General features: G+C 39.6%; 2 protein-coding genes across 3 annotated transcripts in view; one reads left to right on the plus strand and one right to left on the minus strand.

The window, feature by feature from the left end:
• Positions 1-109, minus strand: part of VPS36 (vacuolar protein sorting 36 homolog) — a 19,342-nt gene extending 19,233 nt beyond the window's left edge. Inside the window, exon 1 of the mRNA XM_026864139.1 lies at positions 41-109. Coding sequence (XP_026719940.1) covers positions 41-109 — 69 coding nt within the window. The remainder of the gene's footprint in view (positions 1-40) is intronic.
• CKAP2 (cytoskeleton associated protein 2) lies at positions 54-12,133 on the plus strand. 2 transcript variants are annotated; one of them, XM_026851157.1, is made up of 9 exons: positions 54-168; positions 1,780-1,867; positions 4,153-4,231; positions 6,022-6,845; positions 7,870-8,056; positions 8,641-8,808; positions 9,344-9,416; positions 10,129-10,507; positions 11,368-12,133. In XM_026851157.1, exons 1-9 carry the CDS (start codon positions 108-110, stop codon positions 11,603-11,605), a joined length of 2,097 nt encoding a protein of 698 aa, XP_026706958.1. In that variant the 5' UTR covers positions 54-107; the 3' UTR covers positions 11,606-12,133. The 2 variants fall into 2 exon arrangements, with proteins under 2 accessions (XP_026706958.1, XP_026706968.1); XM_026851167.1 differs by having other exon boundaries at positions 4,156-4,231.
• Positions 12,134-13,389: the final 1,256 nt, after the last annotated feature.

Genomic DNA, 13,389 nt, shown 5'->3' on the forward strand with positions numbered 1-13,389 from the left:
CCCCCGCTCGCCATTGGCCAGTTCAAGCGCCGCGGCTGGCCCAATCAGGGAGGCGCGGTGCGGCGGGTGATTCAAACGGCCCGTGGGAGCCATTCCCCGCCAGCGGCATGGCGGCGCGGCCTCCCTTACAGCTCTCGGCCAGCCGCAGGTCCGAGCCGGAGTACCAAGGTAAGGCTGCGGGGCGGGGGGGCACCGGGAGGCAAAGACCCAAGGCGGTTGAGCCGCTCTCCTCTCCCGGTCGCGTCAAGCCGAGGCTGCCTGTCGTTATCGACCCGCGTAGCTCCGGGCTAGGCCGCGGCGGGTAGGGCAGGAGCTGGTGGGACAGCGGAGCTGGTCGCTCTCCCCGGGAAGCGGGAGATAAGGGCAAGAGCCTTAGCCGGGGTCGGAGACTGGGCAGGTCTTGGCAGCAGCGCCCGTGGCATTAGAGCTTCTGACCGGTGGGTGTGAGCGGGTCTGTGAGACTTGACCTTCCCCTCGAAGGGCTGGGACCGGTGCTTTCTGCTCCCCCTGTCCCCTCGGCAGGGCTTCTGAAATGAAAGCCTTTCTTCATGACAAAAGGCACGCATCAACTTCAGACCATTCTGTCGAAACAAGCGAATGCTCGTATCTACGCCTGCGCTCTTCAGTTTATTATTTTTTGAGCGGTTTGGCTTCTGCAAGTCAAACGGACTGAATTGTTTTGATGGGGCTGTGCTGTAAGACCCGAGTTTCTGGAGCAGAAGGTGCCTGGGAGGCTCTAGGATGCACGCTGAGTTTGCTGTTGTGCAGCATCTCTCGGAAGGTACACACATCTCTGGTGTACACCTCTTCACCTTTACGGAGTGTGTGCAATCAAGTGCCTAATCCTCTTGAGGATTAACGTTCAGGTCCTCAAAAGCAATAATGTTTTAGCAATTCCTACAGTCTCGACTTCTGTAATACAGAAATATCTTCTTGTGGAGGGGATGTGTTGTTGGACCTTGCAGAGATTTCTGAAGCATGAATCAAGAACACTGGGCAAGTCAAAATAGGGAAGATATTCAAAAGGGGATTTATGCCTGTCTAGGAGGGACAGAAGTTGGGTTCGATATGTGAGTTCATTGAAGACTTCCACTGCTGAATAAGCCTGTCTGATGGATGATGGTGCAATGCCATGAGTTCCTGAATGCCATAAAGGAATTGTTCTGAGTCAAAAGACTCAGAAGACTATGCTTTAACTTCTTGCTTAACATTCCACTGCATGTGAAACAATTGTAAGACTTGGAGTCTTAACTGTCTAGACTGACTGTGAGGATGTGATCATCTTGTGCTGTTATTAACGCTGCTGCTGGTCCCAACATTTGTGCAGATGACAATGGAAGGGAAGCAAATGATTTTGCAGATGTTCAGTTGGGTTCACGTGCATGCTGTTTTTCACATGTGCTATACGTATCTTACGACTGTCACAAGTGAAAATTGTGCTTGCTGAACCAACGCCAAGTATGCGAAATACTGCACAGTCACCCGGAAGAGTGAGCCTAACTTTTTCCCATCGCAAAATCGTGTTTCTTCTAGCTTAATGCAGCAAAACAGTCATCTTGTATAGCTGTGAAATTGCATTCAACCACTCCTTGAATATAGTCTTTCTCAAGAAATGAATGTCTAAAACATAATAAAAAGTTAATAATAAAGATTTTCTTAATCTACAGTGTCTGTTTCATAATGTCTTGATGCTATTTTAATTACCTTTTTTTCTAAGTGACAAAACTTGGAATTACTGTTTTAGCTGAAAACTTAATAAGTCTTTTTTAAACTCACTAGAACAAAGACGACAAAAAGTTGAAGAATATCTATCAAGAAAAAAGACCTTTTCTGGTGTGCTCAGTCAAGAAAACCAGGCATCAATCAGGTAGTGTATCTGCTATGGATTATATTCCTTTATAAAGGTCTATATTTGATGGAAGAGACACAAATAGCAGTTCTTGCAGAGAACCTCAACCAAAAAGTGAGACCACACAACAAGACTGGTGACCACATGAATTTCCTAAAGTCCTTTTATTGTCAGTAAATACTGAAAGTTTTTGTTAACCAAATGCAGAATAGATCCAATTCATGGATGATATTATGTGCTCCTCTAGAGACTAAGACAGGACAGGATACCTTCATGGCAGAGCTCTTATTTCAGATGCCACTTTGCCTCTATAACCTTCCTTCTGCAAATAAATTTTTTTCTCTCAGGCTATGCTGCATGTGTTCACAATCCACCTGATCAAGCTTCATTGTGGTTTTGTGGTTACTAATTCATTATTTTATGCTATAAACAAATATACTGTTATAAAACCCAGAGTGTGTGATGTTCATCACGCAGGCATAATGTTCTGTAAAGAGAATGTGGGCACTTATCAACAATTAGGAGTGCTTCCTTTTATTGACTTGTATTTAAATCTTCCACTCTAAAGTCTAGACATGTAGAATTAAAACCTAATAACAGGAGTTTCTCTAGAGATGACAGTGGTGTGAAGGAGTACAGAAGGTTCTAACTCTTAACGTTAGTTCATGGTGTAGCAATGTTTTTGCAAATGGTAAATTTCAATCTGAAACTTGTTCCCATCTAAATGGGAAGGAAGTCTTGCTTGACATTTTGTATACTCAAGGTAGCATGGGCCTGTGTCAGTAGTACAGAACTACTTGGTAGTACAAATCTAACTGAATAATGACCTTTAAATATAAAATACACATAAATGACAAGGATAAATCTGTCAAAGACTTGTTCTGTGTAGCAGGAAAAGGCAAGTGCTTTTGTGTTGTAGAGAACTATCTTGTGTTAAAAAAAATTACTGCCAACTACTTTCATTGTAGCAATACTCTCAATTTAGCATTTGATCTATTTTACTTTTCCTTCCTCTGTTTATTCTCCAGCTATTAAATTCCAGAGGTTTTCATGGTCTCTGTTTAGCTCATTGTTTAGAGCCATCATGTATGTGGATATGATGAATGCTTTTAGTTTGCAGCTGATGTGGAGTTTTTGCTGTTCTACACTGTTGACCACCCGAAAGGAAGTTGTAGTGAGTTGGGTGTCTGCCTTTCCCCTCCCTACCCCCCAAGTAACAAGTGATAGGATGAGAGGAAATTGCCTCAAGTTGTGCCAGGGGAGATTCAGATTGGTTATTATGACAAACTTCTTCACTGAAAAGGTTATGAAGCACTGGAACAGGCTGCCCAGAGAAGTGGTTGAATCGCTGTCCATGGAGGTATTTAAAAGACCTTTAGATGTGCCACATAACCACATGGTTTAGTGGTAGACTTGGCACTGTTGAGTTTATGGTTGGACTTGATCTTAAAGGTCTCTTCTATCTTAAATGATTCTATAACTTACGATCAGTTCCTTTAATGTGTATTCTTTATCACAGGTGACATGGAGGTGATAGTATGACACAGTGCTTTCTGCAACATTTCAAAGTTACTAATTATTTTCACTAATGTATCTTCACTTTCAACTTGACTGGCTTTCAGAAGATCATCTGATGCAAAGATATCAGTTGCTAACCGGAATATTAATTTTCACATGCAGTAATGTCACATGTTTCATATAATGCATCATGGAGTGTTTGAGGAAGAATTTGGATTTGTGACTTTAAACTGAGATGGTTTTCTTCCGAGCTATCATTACATTTTCATAGTTGCTACTAGGCAATACTGGTCTTGGTAGTTTTGTTACTAACTGGGTAGTCTGATGCCAGCTCTGGTGCTGGACTACTGGTTTTAGAACCTGTTAGTGTGTATCCTTGTTCAGGCTCGTCCCAAATGCCTGGCCTCTGATGATTGCACTAGCTGAGCTTCAATTCCTTGTGCTGCTTCCCCTTCACCCTCAACTGCAGCATTTACAAACTTGGCCTGTAGCCTATGCATCACGCCAGACAGGTTGGTGCTCATCCTTTGACATGAGAATGGCACTTGCAGTAAATAGGGTCTGTTCTCTTCCCCTCTGTTAGTCAGCTCTTTAGGGTGTAAGGAGGCATGTTTTGCAGCCTGGGCTCTGATCAGTGGTTGCTTAGCCATTTATTTTTTTCTGGAGGAAGTATATATGCTGAACAGAAATGCTTCAGTGTGAATTCAGTCCATTACCTGGACTATGTAAACTTACTTTGTTATGTTGCAGGATGACTTAAGATGCCTCTTTTTCTTTTTTTTAAGCAGTAGCAAAACCAGGAGAGCAACTAGCAATAAACTGCAAGCCAAAATACAGTTCTCAATATCTTCAAAGCCAGAAATGGTAAGTTTTTGACTGTATTCAAATACTGATGGCACTCTGTTCCTCTGGCTACAACATTCCACTCAAGCCGTATTTATGGTATACAATTTCCAGAGCACAAGAAGTTTGCAGATAAAGAGGTGCAGTTTGTTAAAACTTCATTCAGTGACTGCTTATTATATGCTCTTTGGAGAGCTGTTGCGTTACTGTATGTAATGGATCATATTGATACTCAGTTTGTACCTGATTGGAATGGGTATTAGAGAATACCGTTATTGCCGAAATAATGATTACATTAACTTTTTTAGGACTCCCAGAACTCTTTTGATATATTTTAAGTCTTTGGGGAAAGTTATCTACATCTGAGCAAGGTCTTCTGTCTTCTAACAGAGTACAATTCTTCTACTGTACTCTGTTAGTTGTTTGTTTTTTTCCAAACAACAGTAGCTGTTGCATGTGTGTGTGGGTTTTTTTTCAGTTACGATGCTGGCAAATCTAATATAGTCAGTAGATGCTAATATCTGATCAGAGTTCAAGGGAATGTCTTCCCTATAACACTTTGTGTCACTTTTCCAGAATTAAGATGCACATGGTTGTGCTGTTTAGAAATAGCGCAATACAGATTCTTCTCCATGCCTGTTCGCAGGTAAAGATAAGGGAAAAAACCTAGACACAAACCTGTGTTCATGTTAAATGGTTCTGAGTTTGGGTACTCAACGATCTGAGGCACATGGTAATCTTTGAGGAAAGCAAAACCCTTAAAACTTCAAAACTGAGTGTTGTGGGGAAAAATTCCAAGAATGAGAACAAAGTGTTTTTAGAAATTTCCTGAAGGGAGATATTTTGGTCTGTGTTAATGTCTCATGTGATTTTAAAGTTGAGCTAAACTGCATACCTTCCTGAAATAACAGCCCTTGTACCCAAGAAGCTCTAGTTATTGGCTTACTCAAATCTGACTTCTAAGGCTGAATGACAGACCAGGAATTGAGATGTGGTGTAGTTTTCTTACAGTTCAAGTACATCTTCCTCAAAGAAGAATATCAGCTTCTGCAGACTTCCATGTGTCATTCACTTTTTTTCCCTGCCTTTGGATCTTTCCCTCTTCTATAAGCTGCTGCTTGAACAACGTTGAATTAAGTTGCTGTAGAGCAGCATCTTTGGCGGAAAAGACTAGGTCCCGCTTCTCATGGACTCTTGGCTAGGGTTATGCTAAGAACACATGGTTGAGAGTTCCACAGAGTAGTAAGCCCATATAAAACATGCATGTCTATTCTTAACTATGGCATCCTACAACTCATTAGTAAGAAGAAAAATCTCCCTCTTCTGGAAACATATCCCAATTCCCGATTAAAGGCTTTACTACCTTGTGTTAGTAGTCTATCCACACTAAGTAGAGAAATGGTGCTGCCATTAAGTGATGGGGTATGCAAACTGAGATACTGCTGCTTTTGACTGTATACATCCTAAAGCACATTTCTACTTTACGACTCTTGGAAGGGGATTTTGGCAGTTAAAAGCCAGCAGTTGCTTTGAGAGTCGTGTTTCTGTAAGAAGAGTGTAGCCCTCAGGTTAAGCCTTTTTACTTCCAAGGCAGAGTTTAAAGAATCCTTATTTGACTTTTTTAATGTGAATTCTGCCGTAATAGATGACAAATATTCTACTCGGTATATATACATTACTCTTGTAGATACTTTTAAAGTGGAATTTACTGTTAAACACTTTAGTCCTGTGAGTGAAAGCCTCTTTGGAAGTAAGTAACATGCAGCATGAATGTACTTGTAACATCTCCATGGATATGCTTTTGATTTCAGGAAGATAAAGAGAATTCCAATAAACTGTCATGGGGCCAACTAAGCAGAACCTCCAAAAAAAATGTTATTTTAAACTCTTCCACAATCAGACTGACAAATTCCATATCGGGGACAAACTATAATCCTGAAGATTGTGCTTCCAAGGATGAAGTTACTGAAACAAAATCTCAGCGTGTGTCAATTACCAAGTCTTTCTTGCAAATAAAAAACATTAAAAAGAAGCAGTTGATTGGAGATAAACAAAATTCAAGTATTGGCCTACCAAAGAAACCAGTGCTTGGTACGTATCGTGGCAAAGTTATCCAATCCAAGATAAACTCCTTCCGAAAAGCACCAAAAAATGGGGGAGAAAATAGTTCTTTGACAGGCAAGAAGATTCTTCCTTCTGCCACCAAACCAGCACCAAGTTCCTTATCCATGAGCAGCTGTAGTATAGTTCGGAAGACCATCAAAGTCACAAACAATCCTAATTCTGTAAAACCAACTGGTGTCCTCCCATTCCAGAGCAAACCATCTGACAAATCTGCTCTTAACTCACAGTCCTGTCTGAAGAAATGGCAAGCAACATCTGCTGTAGCACCAAAGAAAGTAACAGTCCAGAAAATCATTGGTGGAAGGGCACCACAGCCACTGAAGGCTACTCCTAACAATTCTGACAACAGAGTACTAAGAATGAAGAAATGTGCGGATTTTTATGAAGATGCAAGACCAGAAGCTCCAGCAAAACCAATTTCTGTTGTTCCTGGTACAAAGTCAGGACAGGATTCTAAAACTAATGGCTACAGAAAATCTGTTCTGCCAAAAGAGTCAGCAGAAGAGAGGAGGTAACTGAGTTACTGTTATAGCTTGACCTTGGGAGGTATTTAGACCTTATTTCCAAGAATATCTATTTTTTGCTGTAGATCCAGTGAAAAATAAGAGAATGGAGTGTTTGAACTTTATGCCTAAGGATAGCAGACTAAAATTGTAGACTTAATGTTGAGAAATCAGGATCTAGAAGAATTGCAGCAGCTCTTCAGGCTTACAGCTTGCCCTGTGCAGCTATAAAGTAAAAATGTATATTGCTTGAGCTGTTTGGCTTTTAGGCAAGGGTCATGACAGCCTTAATCATGACATACAATCCTGTAAGTGAATTGTATGTGCATGCAACTGCTTTAAAAAAAAAAAACCCAACAAACTGTAGGATGTATATAGGAGTGAGCATGTTTATGGAGAGAACTTATCAATTATGTATTTTTCAACTTGGAGAATGCAGCTTAAATGATGGGGTGAAGATTCATCACTTAAAAGTTATTTAGTATTATTGGTAGAGCTCCTTGTAGAAAGTCATGCTTACTAAAAATTGGTGGTTTAGTGGGTTGGGGTTGAAATTAAACATATATGAAGACTGAACTACACATGCATCACTTTAAGGTTTTAAAAGCTGTGCGATAGGCTTGTTCTGGGCTGCTTTCCATGCTTTCTGTCTTTAGAGATGGCTTCTAGTTTTCTGGTTTGAAGTGGGATTAGGGAAGAGAGGTGGCACAGATGAATAAATCGGAAGCATTTTTTTACCCTCTCTTGAAAAAAATGGTCTGTAGCCTAAGTCTCTTGTTGCTGGAAGTTGAGAGATTAAAGTGTTCTGACCTGATAGAAACCTAAAGCAGATAGATATGCATTGTTCTGAAATGTCCATGCAGGTCTGAATGGTAGCTGTGTTCCTTTTAGGATTAAAGTCTGAGGACTCAAGGATTATCTGGAAAGTACATATTTGTATGCCTTACCCTAGTTAGTGTTGTTCAGTCTTTTTTTTTTTTTTTTTTAAAAATAAAAGTCTGTCACTTAAGCTGCTAATATTCTTAAATGCAGAGCTCGCCTGGATAAATGGAGGGTATCTAGAGGAAAAGTAATGAGGAGACCTCCTATATCTGTGCTTCTGGGACCCCAGTCTAAAAATGAAGAACACGAACTCTCTTCTGGTGATTCTTTAGAGCATGTATTACATAGTGAAAAGGTCAACAAGACTCTCTCGGAATGTCTGCAGTTAACCGAACAGGTATTCAGTTCCTTTGCCTACCAAGTTCTAATCATACAGGTTGCTATAACATGCAAGTCCTATGGGTGTGCTGGACCTGTGAATCAGATGCAGAGGACTAATAGCTCCCCAAGTCAAGCAATAGTATAGCTTTTTGTCAATACCCGAAGAAATTAGTTCTTCCTTAAGCTTCACTAACTTACTGAACTACCCAGTAAGATTAGGCAATAATGGTAACATAATAAAGTAGAAAAGCTATAATGTAAGGAGAGTAGCTATGAAGTAGTTATTTTAAAACAAGTTTGCATTTGTAGAAACTTGCCTGGACTTCTGAAAAAGTTGGGTTTAAAGTAGTTCTAAAGATGTCTATGCATTCTACTATCCCTTCTACTTACAATACTGTATAAATCTAATTTGGAAGTATAAGTGAATGACAGTTCTTTTACCCAAGATCATAGTTCAGTTGGAAATACCTGCTACTTTCAAATTTCAGCGTTACTTTCCAAAAAAGAAAAAATCCCTTGCTTTCTAGTTCAAAACCAGCTAAAATACAGCACCTCAAAATGTTCACTGCATTTAAATCTCTGCTCTTGTGTTGACTTCAGGGATGTCAAAGTGATGAAGTACGTGCCATGTTGGATGATCTGACACAAAGCATTCCTGAGGCTAAAAAGCTTGCAAAATATTGGATCTGCTGTATTCGTCTTGAACAGATGGGCCCTCTTGAAAAGCTTATTGCTGTCTATGAGGAGGCCATTTTGGCAGGAGCAATGGTGAGCAGCTTGTCGAAGTTTGAGTTTAAATATAAAGGCAAGCTAATATAGTATATGGAAAACAGAAATAGTTGTATTTCATAAAGTCCTTTCTAGAGTAGAAGAGCCATGTGACCCACCTGAACGTAAACTGGATTTGGTTTGCTCCATAACCACTGTAGATACTACTTCCAAGATGAAAGGTTTAGGATCATCAAAATATCATATGATGTTCTGCCTAGAAGAAATGAAGGGTTGAGACTTAGAGTATCACTAGAAACCCAAAACAGAACTTATTTTTATATTTATTGATGGACTGAATTCCTGTACCTTAATATCAACAAGGTTTCAGGACATCAAATACAGCCTTAGTGCACCAAATACAGAGAATACAGCATTCACTTGTTCTGACTTATGTCTCTGAACAGCATTAAATAAAGGGTTTGTAATGTGAACATCATGTGGTCTGTACTGCTTTAACTGTTATACCAAATAAGATGAAATTATGATTAACTCTGGAATTGTTTTTCTAAAAAAAATACAATTTTTTTTCCAGCCTAAAGATGAACTACGCCACACACTAATAAATACTATGAAAAATACTGAAAGCCTTTTTAAGTCTGAGGATGGTAAGTTGGAGTAATGTATTCTAGTTAAATGTCTGCCTTGACAGGCAACACGAGCTAACTGTTGTGCCTATATTAAATTCTATTTAATGGAACCTTATCTGTGATCATTTTGTACTCAATTGTCTTTCCGAACAACTTTGACTAAGCTAATTTTTTTCAGTTGTGGGCATGTTAAAATGAGTAGTGGAGATACTTTCATATTCAAACTTTCTACTTAAATTCTATCAAAGCAATGTCGTCCAGCTATTTTAGCCTGATAATCAAAGAGTAAATAAAAAGTTCTTGAGCTAGGAATCAGTTGCCTCTGACACAAACTCCTTCAATAGCAGATGAATAGTTGTATTACGGCATAGTGTCAATTAAAGGCAGTAAATATTGCAGTTTTTCAAGCAAAGTAGTCATATACATTCCTGTTCAATATAATATAACCTGACAAGTATTTGATCCCAGATAATGACTGAAATGTTCAGAGCTGCTGTGCTTGGTAAGAAAGAGAATGACTTCTCAGTATGTACTTAGCCTGAATTTTCAGGTTGCAGGTTCTTGAAGGTGGGTAAAATTATTAGTAACTTAAGTTTCTGTGGCTCAGACTCAACACATACTTTCATTTTCATATAAAGCTTTAAGATTTTAGAGATCTCTCTAAAACATTATCTTTTCTTTTCTTTGTACTTAATCACATCTGTACTTTTATTCAATATTTCAATTTTAGGGGAAACTGTGATAGAAGCTCATTTAAGTGAGGTAGTGGAAGTCAACAAAGAATCAAATTCATCTGTAGAGAAGATTCAGGAGGCCTTCAAGGATCTCGGCTCTGACCAAAAAGCAGACAGTAATGACAAGGAGGCGGAGACTAGCAGTGAATTGATAAAAAAAGTGGATTTAAACCTAAAACCAAGAGAAGAGATCTTGCTAAAAAAGAATAAAAAGCACAAGACTAAAGTACGTACAAAAAAGAAAGGAAAATGTGGAAGAGAAGAGCAGAATGAGGATGAGGTAAAAAATACAGCCCAAGCAGTTAATTCTCCTGAGGGGAATGATACATCTTATTTAATGAGACACAATCCATTGATGACATCATACTTGGAATGGTAAGATTTCTTTAGATAACAATGGAAAGTTTGCAGGGTCTGGGGTAACAGTAATGTTTGTGCTCTGCTGAAACAGGGAGGCACTGCACTTATGAACACTTAATTAAAATCTCTCAAGATCTTAGTTTTGTAGGATTGCTTCCTCTTACTTCCTTCAGAAGGATTTTTAAATAAGTTTCTCTATTTACTCAGTGCTTTGCTTTTTGAATGCCTCACTACAGAGTCATTAAACCTCTTTGGCAGAGGTATAAATTCCAGGCTTAGGATCCCCTCCCAGACCCTGCATGGCAGTAGCAGTTCTCTTTACCTAGCTGAGTGCAGAAAGTAGTTGTCTCCAGTCCTCCTTTTTTCAAGTATAGTTGTGGTTGTATGTTGCACAAAACAGGAGAAGTGAGCAAGATATAACTGTTCTGTAATCTTGATTGTATCTTGAGGCAAAAATTCTGTGTAGTAATCTACAAAACAGATAACACCTAAATCCATGTTTTTGCCATAAGGTTTCTTCTAAGATATCAGGCTTCAGAAAGTTGTGCTCAGTTTTGGCATCTGTTGAAGCTGGGCTCCTGGCAGCTGTCTGTTCTCCCTCATAGCAGGAAGAACAGTTTCCCCCTGATGAAATAGGGTGGAATTTTCCTTCTGGAAATTATTTTCAGGAGGTTCTCCAGACTAAAATATTTTGCCCAAGAAAAGGATTGTACATCTGGTTTTAACTGTACGAATGGGAAGGGGCCTGTTTCCTTCAGATATGGGAATCAGAATTGAACAGGAATTATGACTTACATCTATCAGAAATGGCAACAGAGGTAATCTGTATGATGGTGTTCCTATGTTTACTGACTTATTTTTCTTTTCTTCCCAAGTGTTAAGATGCATCATGAGGCAAATGACTCCAGTGCCCAAGACCTGAAACTTGTAACCCCTTTGCGATACTCTCAACGCCTTCGGGAGAAGATGTGCAAGCTGTCGGACACTGTTAAAGACCAAGATCCATGTGTCCTTTCATTTGAACAGCTGGGAGAATTGGAATCAAAAGCCACTGCATTTATCCACAACCAGAGCAATGCGCTCAAAGAAACAAGTGCTGACATAGAAGAGTGAAAACCAACATTAATGAGATGTGGTTAAAGACTGGGTTTTTTTTTTACGTTGGGTGGGTGTTTGTTTTTTAGCAACTTTGAGAGAGGAGCTACCTAAAACTTGCATTGACTTATTAAACTTTTGGATTTATAAGCTTCTGCCTTTTTTCAAAATTGTGGTAAACCTAGTCTATTTCAGTACTCACAAAACATTAGTGACTTTGTTAAATATGATTCCTTAAATATCGAATTAAGGACTAGGTTTAACACTTCCTAAAACAGTTTGATTGTATATTGCTAATCTACTGTTTTCCTGTTGCAATTCCTATAGATTCTTTAGAATTGCATGATCTACCTTTTAGTTTAAGAAATAAAAGTAACGTAGGCATTCTAATAGGGCCGTATTTACTACAGCAACGATTAGTTTTGAAGACAAAGCATCTAGTAAGGTGTATACCAAATTTAAACTGTTGTATCCATTCTTATGGGTTACTTCAATGAAATAACTTAATATTTTTAATCCCTTTAGCTATTGGATTTATTCATGATGAGATCTGATACACTAATTACTATGTAACTATTCTAATGTTTGCATTAGTCTGTAATATGGTAGCCTTATTAAACTAATCAACTGAGTTGTATTTGTTTATTTATGGACTTTAGGCGGGAAACTAACTGTAGATTCAAATATTTCAGTCTGTTCTTGGAAGAACTGTCAGAGCAGACATTGAAATTTTCCTCATTCAGCAGAAGCTGTTTCCATATCTTCAGTAGGTGGAGTTTATATGAACTGTAATTCAACATTGCATTCAGACCAGCTAAATCTTGTCTGCAGAAGAGATGTGATCTTTGCATCTACTAAGTTTGATTATTTTTTTTTAAGTGTACTCTTTCATAGGGTTTTCCTCAGATAACCCTCCTTCTGACTAATAAGCAAGTCTACATGTGCTATGAAGAGTAATGCAGGATCAAACAAGTCCCAGTTTGGACATGGTCTAGGCAGGCAGCATTGGTTCTCTAGAAATAGGACCTAACTGCTGCATCTTGTAGATCATGAGCTGATCACAGCATCTGTGTTGTGCTGCTTCTGCTCTGTCATGGGCATTGACCTGGGCTGCATGGAGTTAAAAAAAAAAATAAAAAAAATTAACCTGGAAGTCTGTAAAGTGGAAATGCTTTTTCCAGCATGAATAACAAAATGGAAATCGTTCTGCCACCCTCATTGCCTAAGACTTCTATAATTTGCGAGCAGATTTAGCTGTTCTTGTTTGTCCTGAAACACTTCCTTTATCTTTTGGTAAGAGTTATTTTGTAGTTAAAAGTTTTACTTACGCTTCCTTACCTACTGGCTGTGTTTCCATAGACCAAAAAAACAAGCTCCCCACAAATTAGTCTCTTGCTACATTGAAGGAACAGATTTCAAAACTGTTAAAGGGAATTATATCCTGACTTTTTGTGCAGCGTGGAGTCTAAAGACGTTCTCCGAGTATTAGCAGGTCTCCCCTCGCGAGGTGCTGGGCGAAGTGTGTGTGGGGGCTGTTTATTGTTAATAAACACCAGGTATAAGCGCAATTAGCAGTGTTCTGAGGAACAGGCTGCGGGAAAGCCTCTATGGAAGGGCGGGCCGCCATGACCACACGCAACGCGGCCTCAGAGGACGGGAGGGACCAGGGGCCGCGGGCGGGGCGAAGCCCCGCCCGCGCCCCCTGGTCCCGCCCGTCCTCTAAAAAACACCGTGTTCCTTCCCGATCCCCCCTGTTCTCAGCCCAAGCAGCCGTGGGGAGGCTGGCGGTGCTGCTTGGAAGC

Source organism: Athene cunicularia (genome assembly GCF_003259725.1).
Source record: "Athene cunicularia isolate RWA chromosome 1 unlocalized genomic scaffold, athCun1 chr1_part1, whole genome shotgun sequence".
In the NCBI taxonomy this organism is placed as follows: domain Eukaryota; kingdom Metazoa; phylum Chordata; class Aves; order Strigiformes; family Strigidae; genus Athene; species Athene cunicularia.

Excerpts from the sequence above, each read along its gene's own strand:
- CKAP2 (XM_026851157.1), top strand. The coding sequence starts at position 108 with ATGGCGGCGCGGCCTCCCTTACAGCTCTCGGCCAGCCGCAGGTCCGAG. Across the intron at positions 4,232-6,021 it reads TATCTTCAAAGCCAGAAATG|GAAGATAAAGAGAATTCCAA; the intron begins GTAAGTTTTTGA and ends TTTTGATTTCAG. Across the intron at positions 6,846-7,869 it reads GAGTCAGCAGAAGAGAGGAG|AGCTCGCCTGGATAAATGGA; the intron begins GTAACTGAGTTA and ends TCTTAAATGCAG.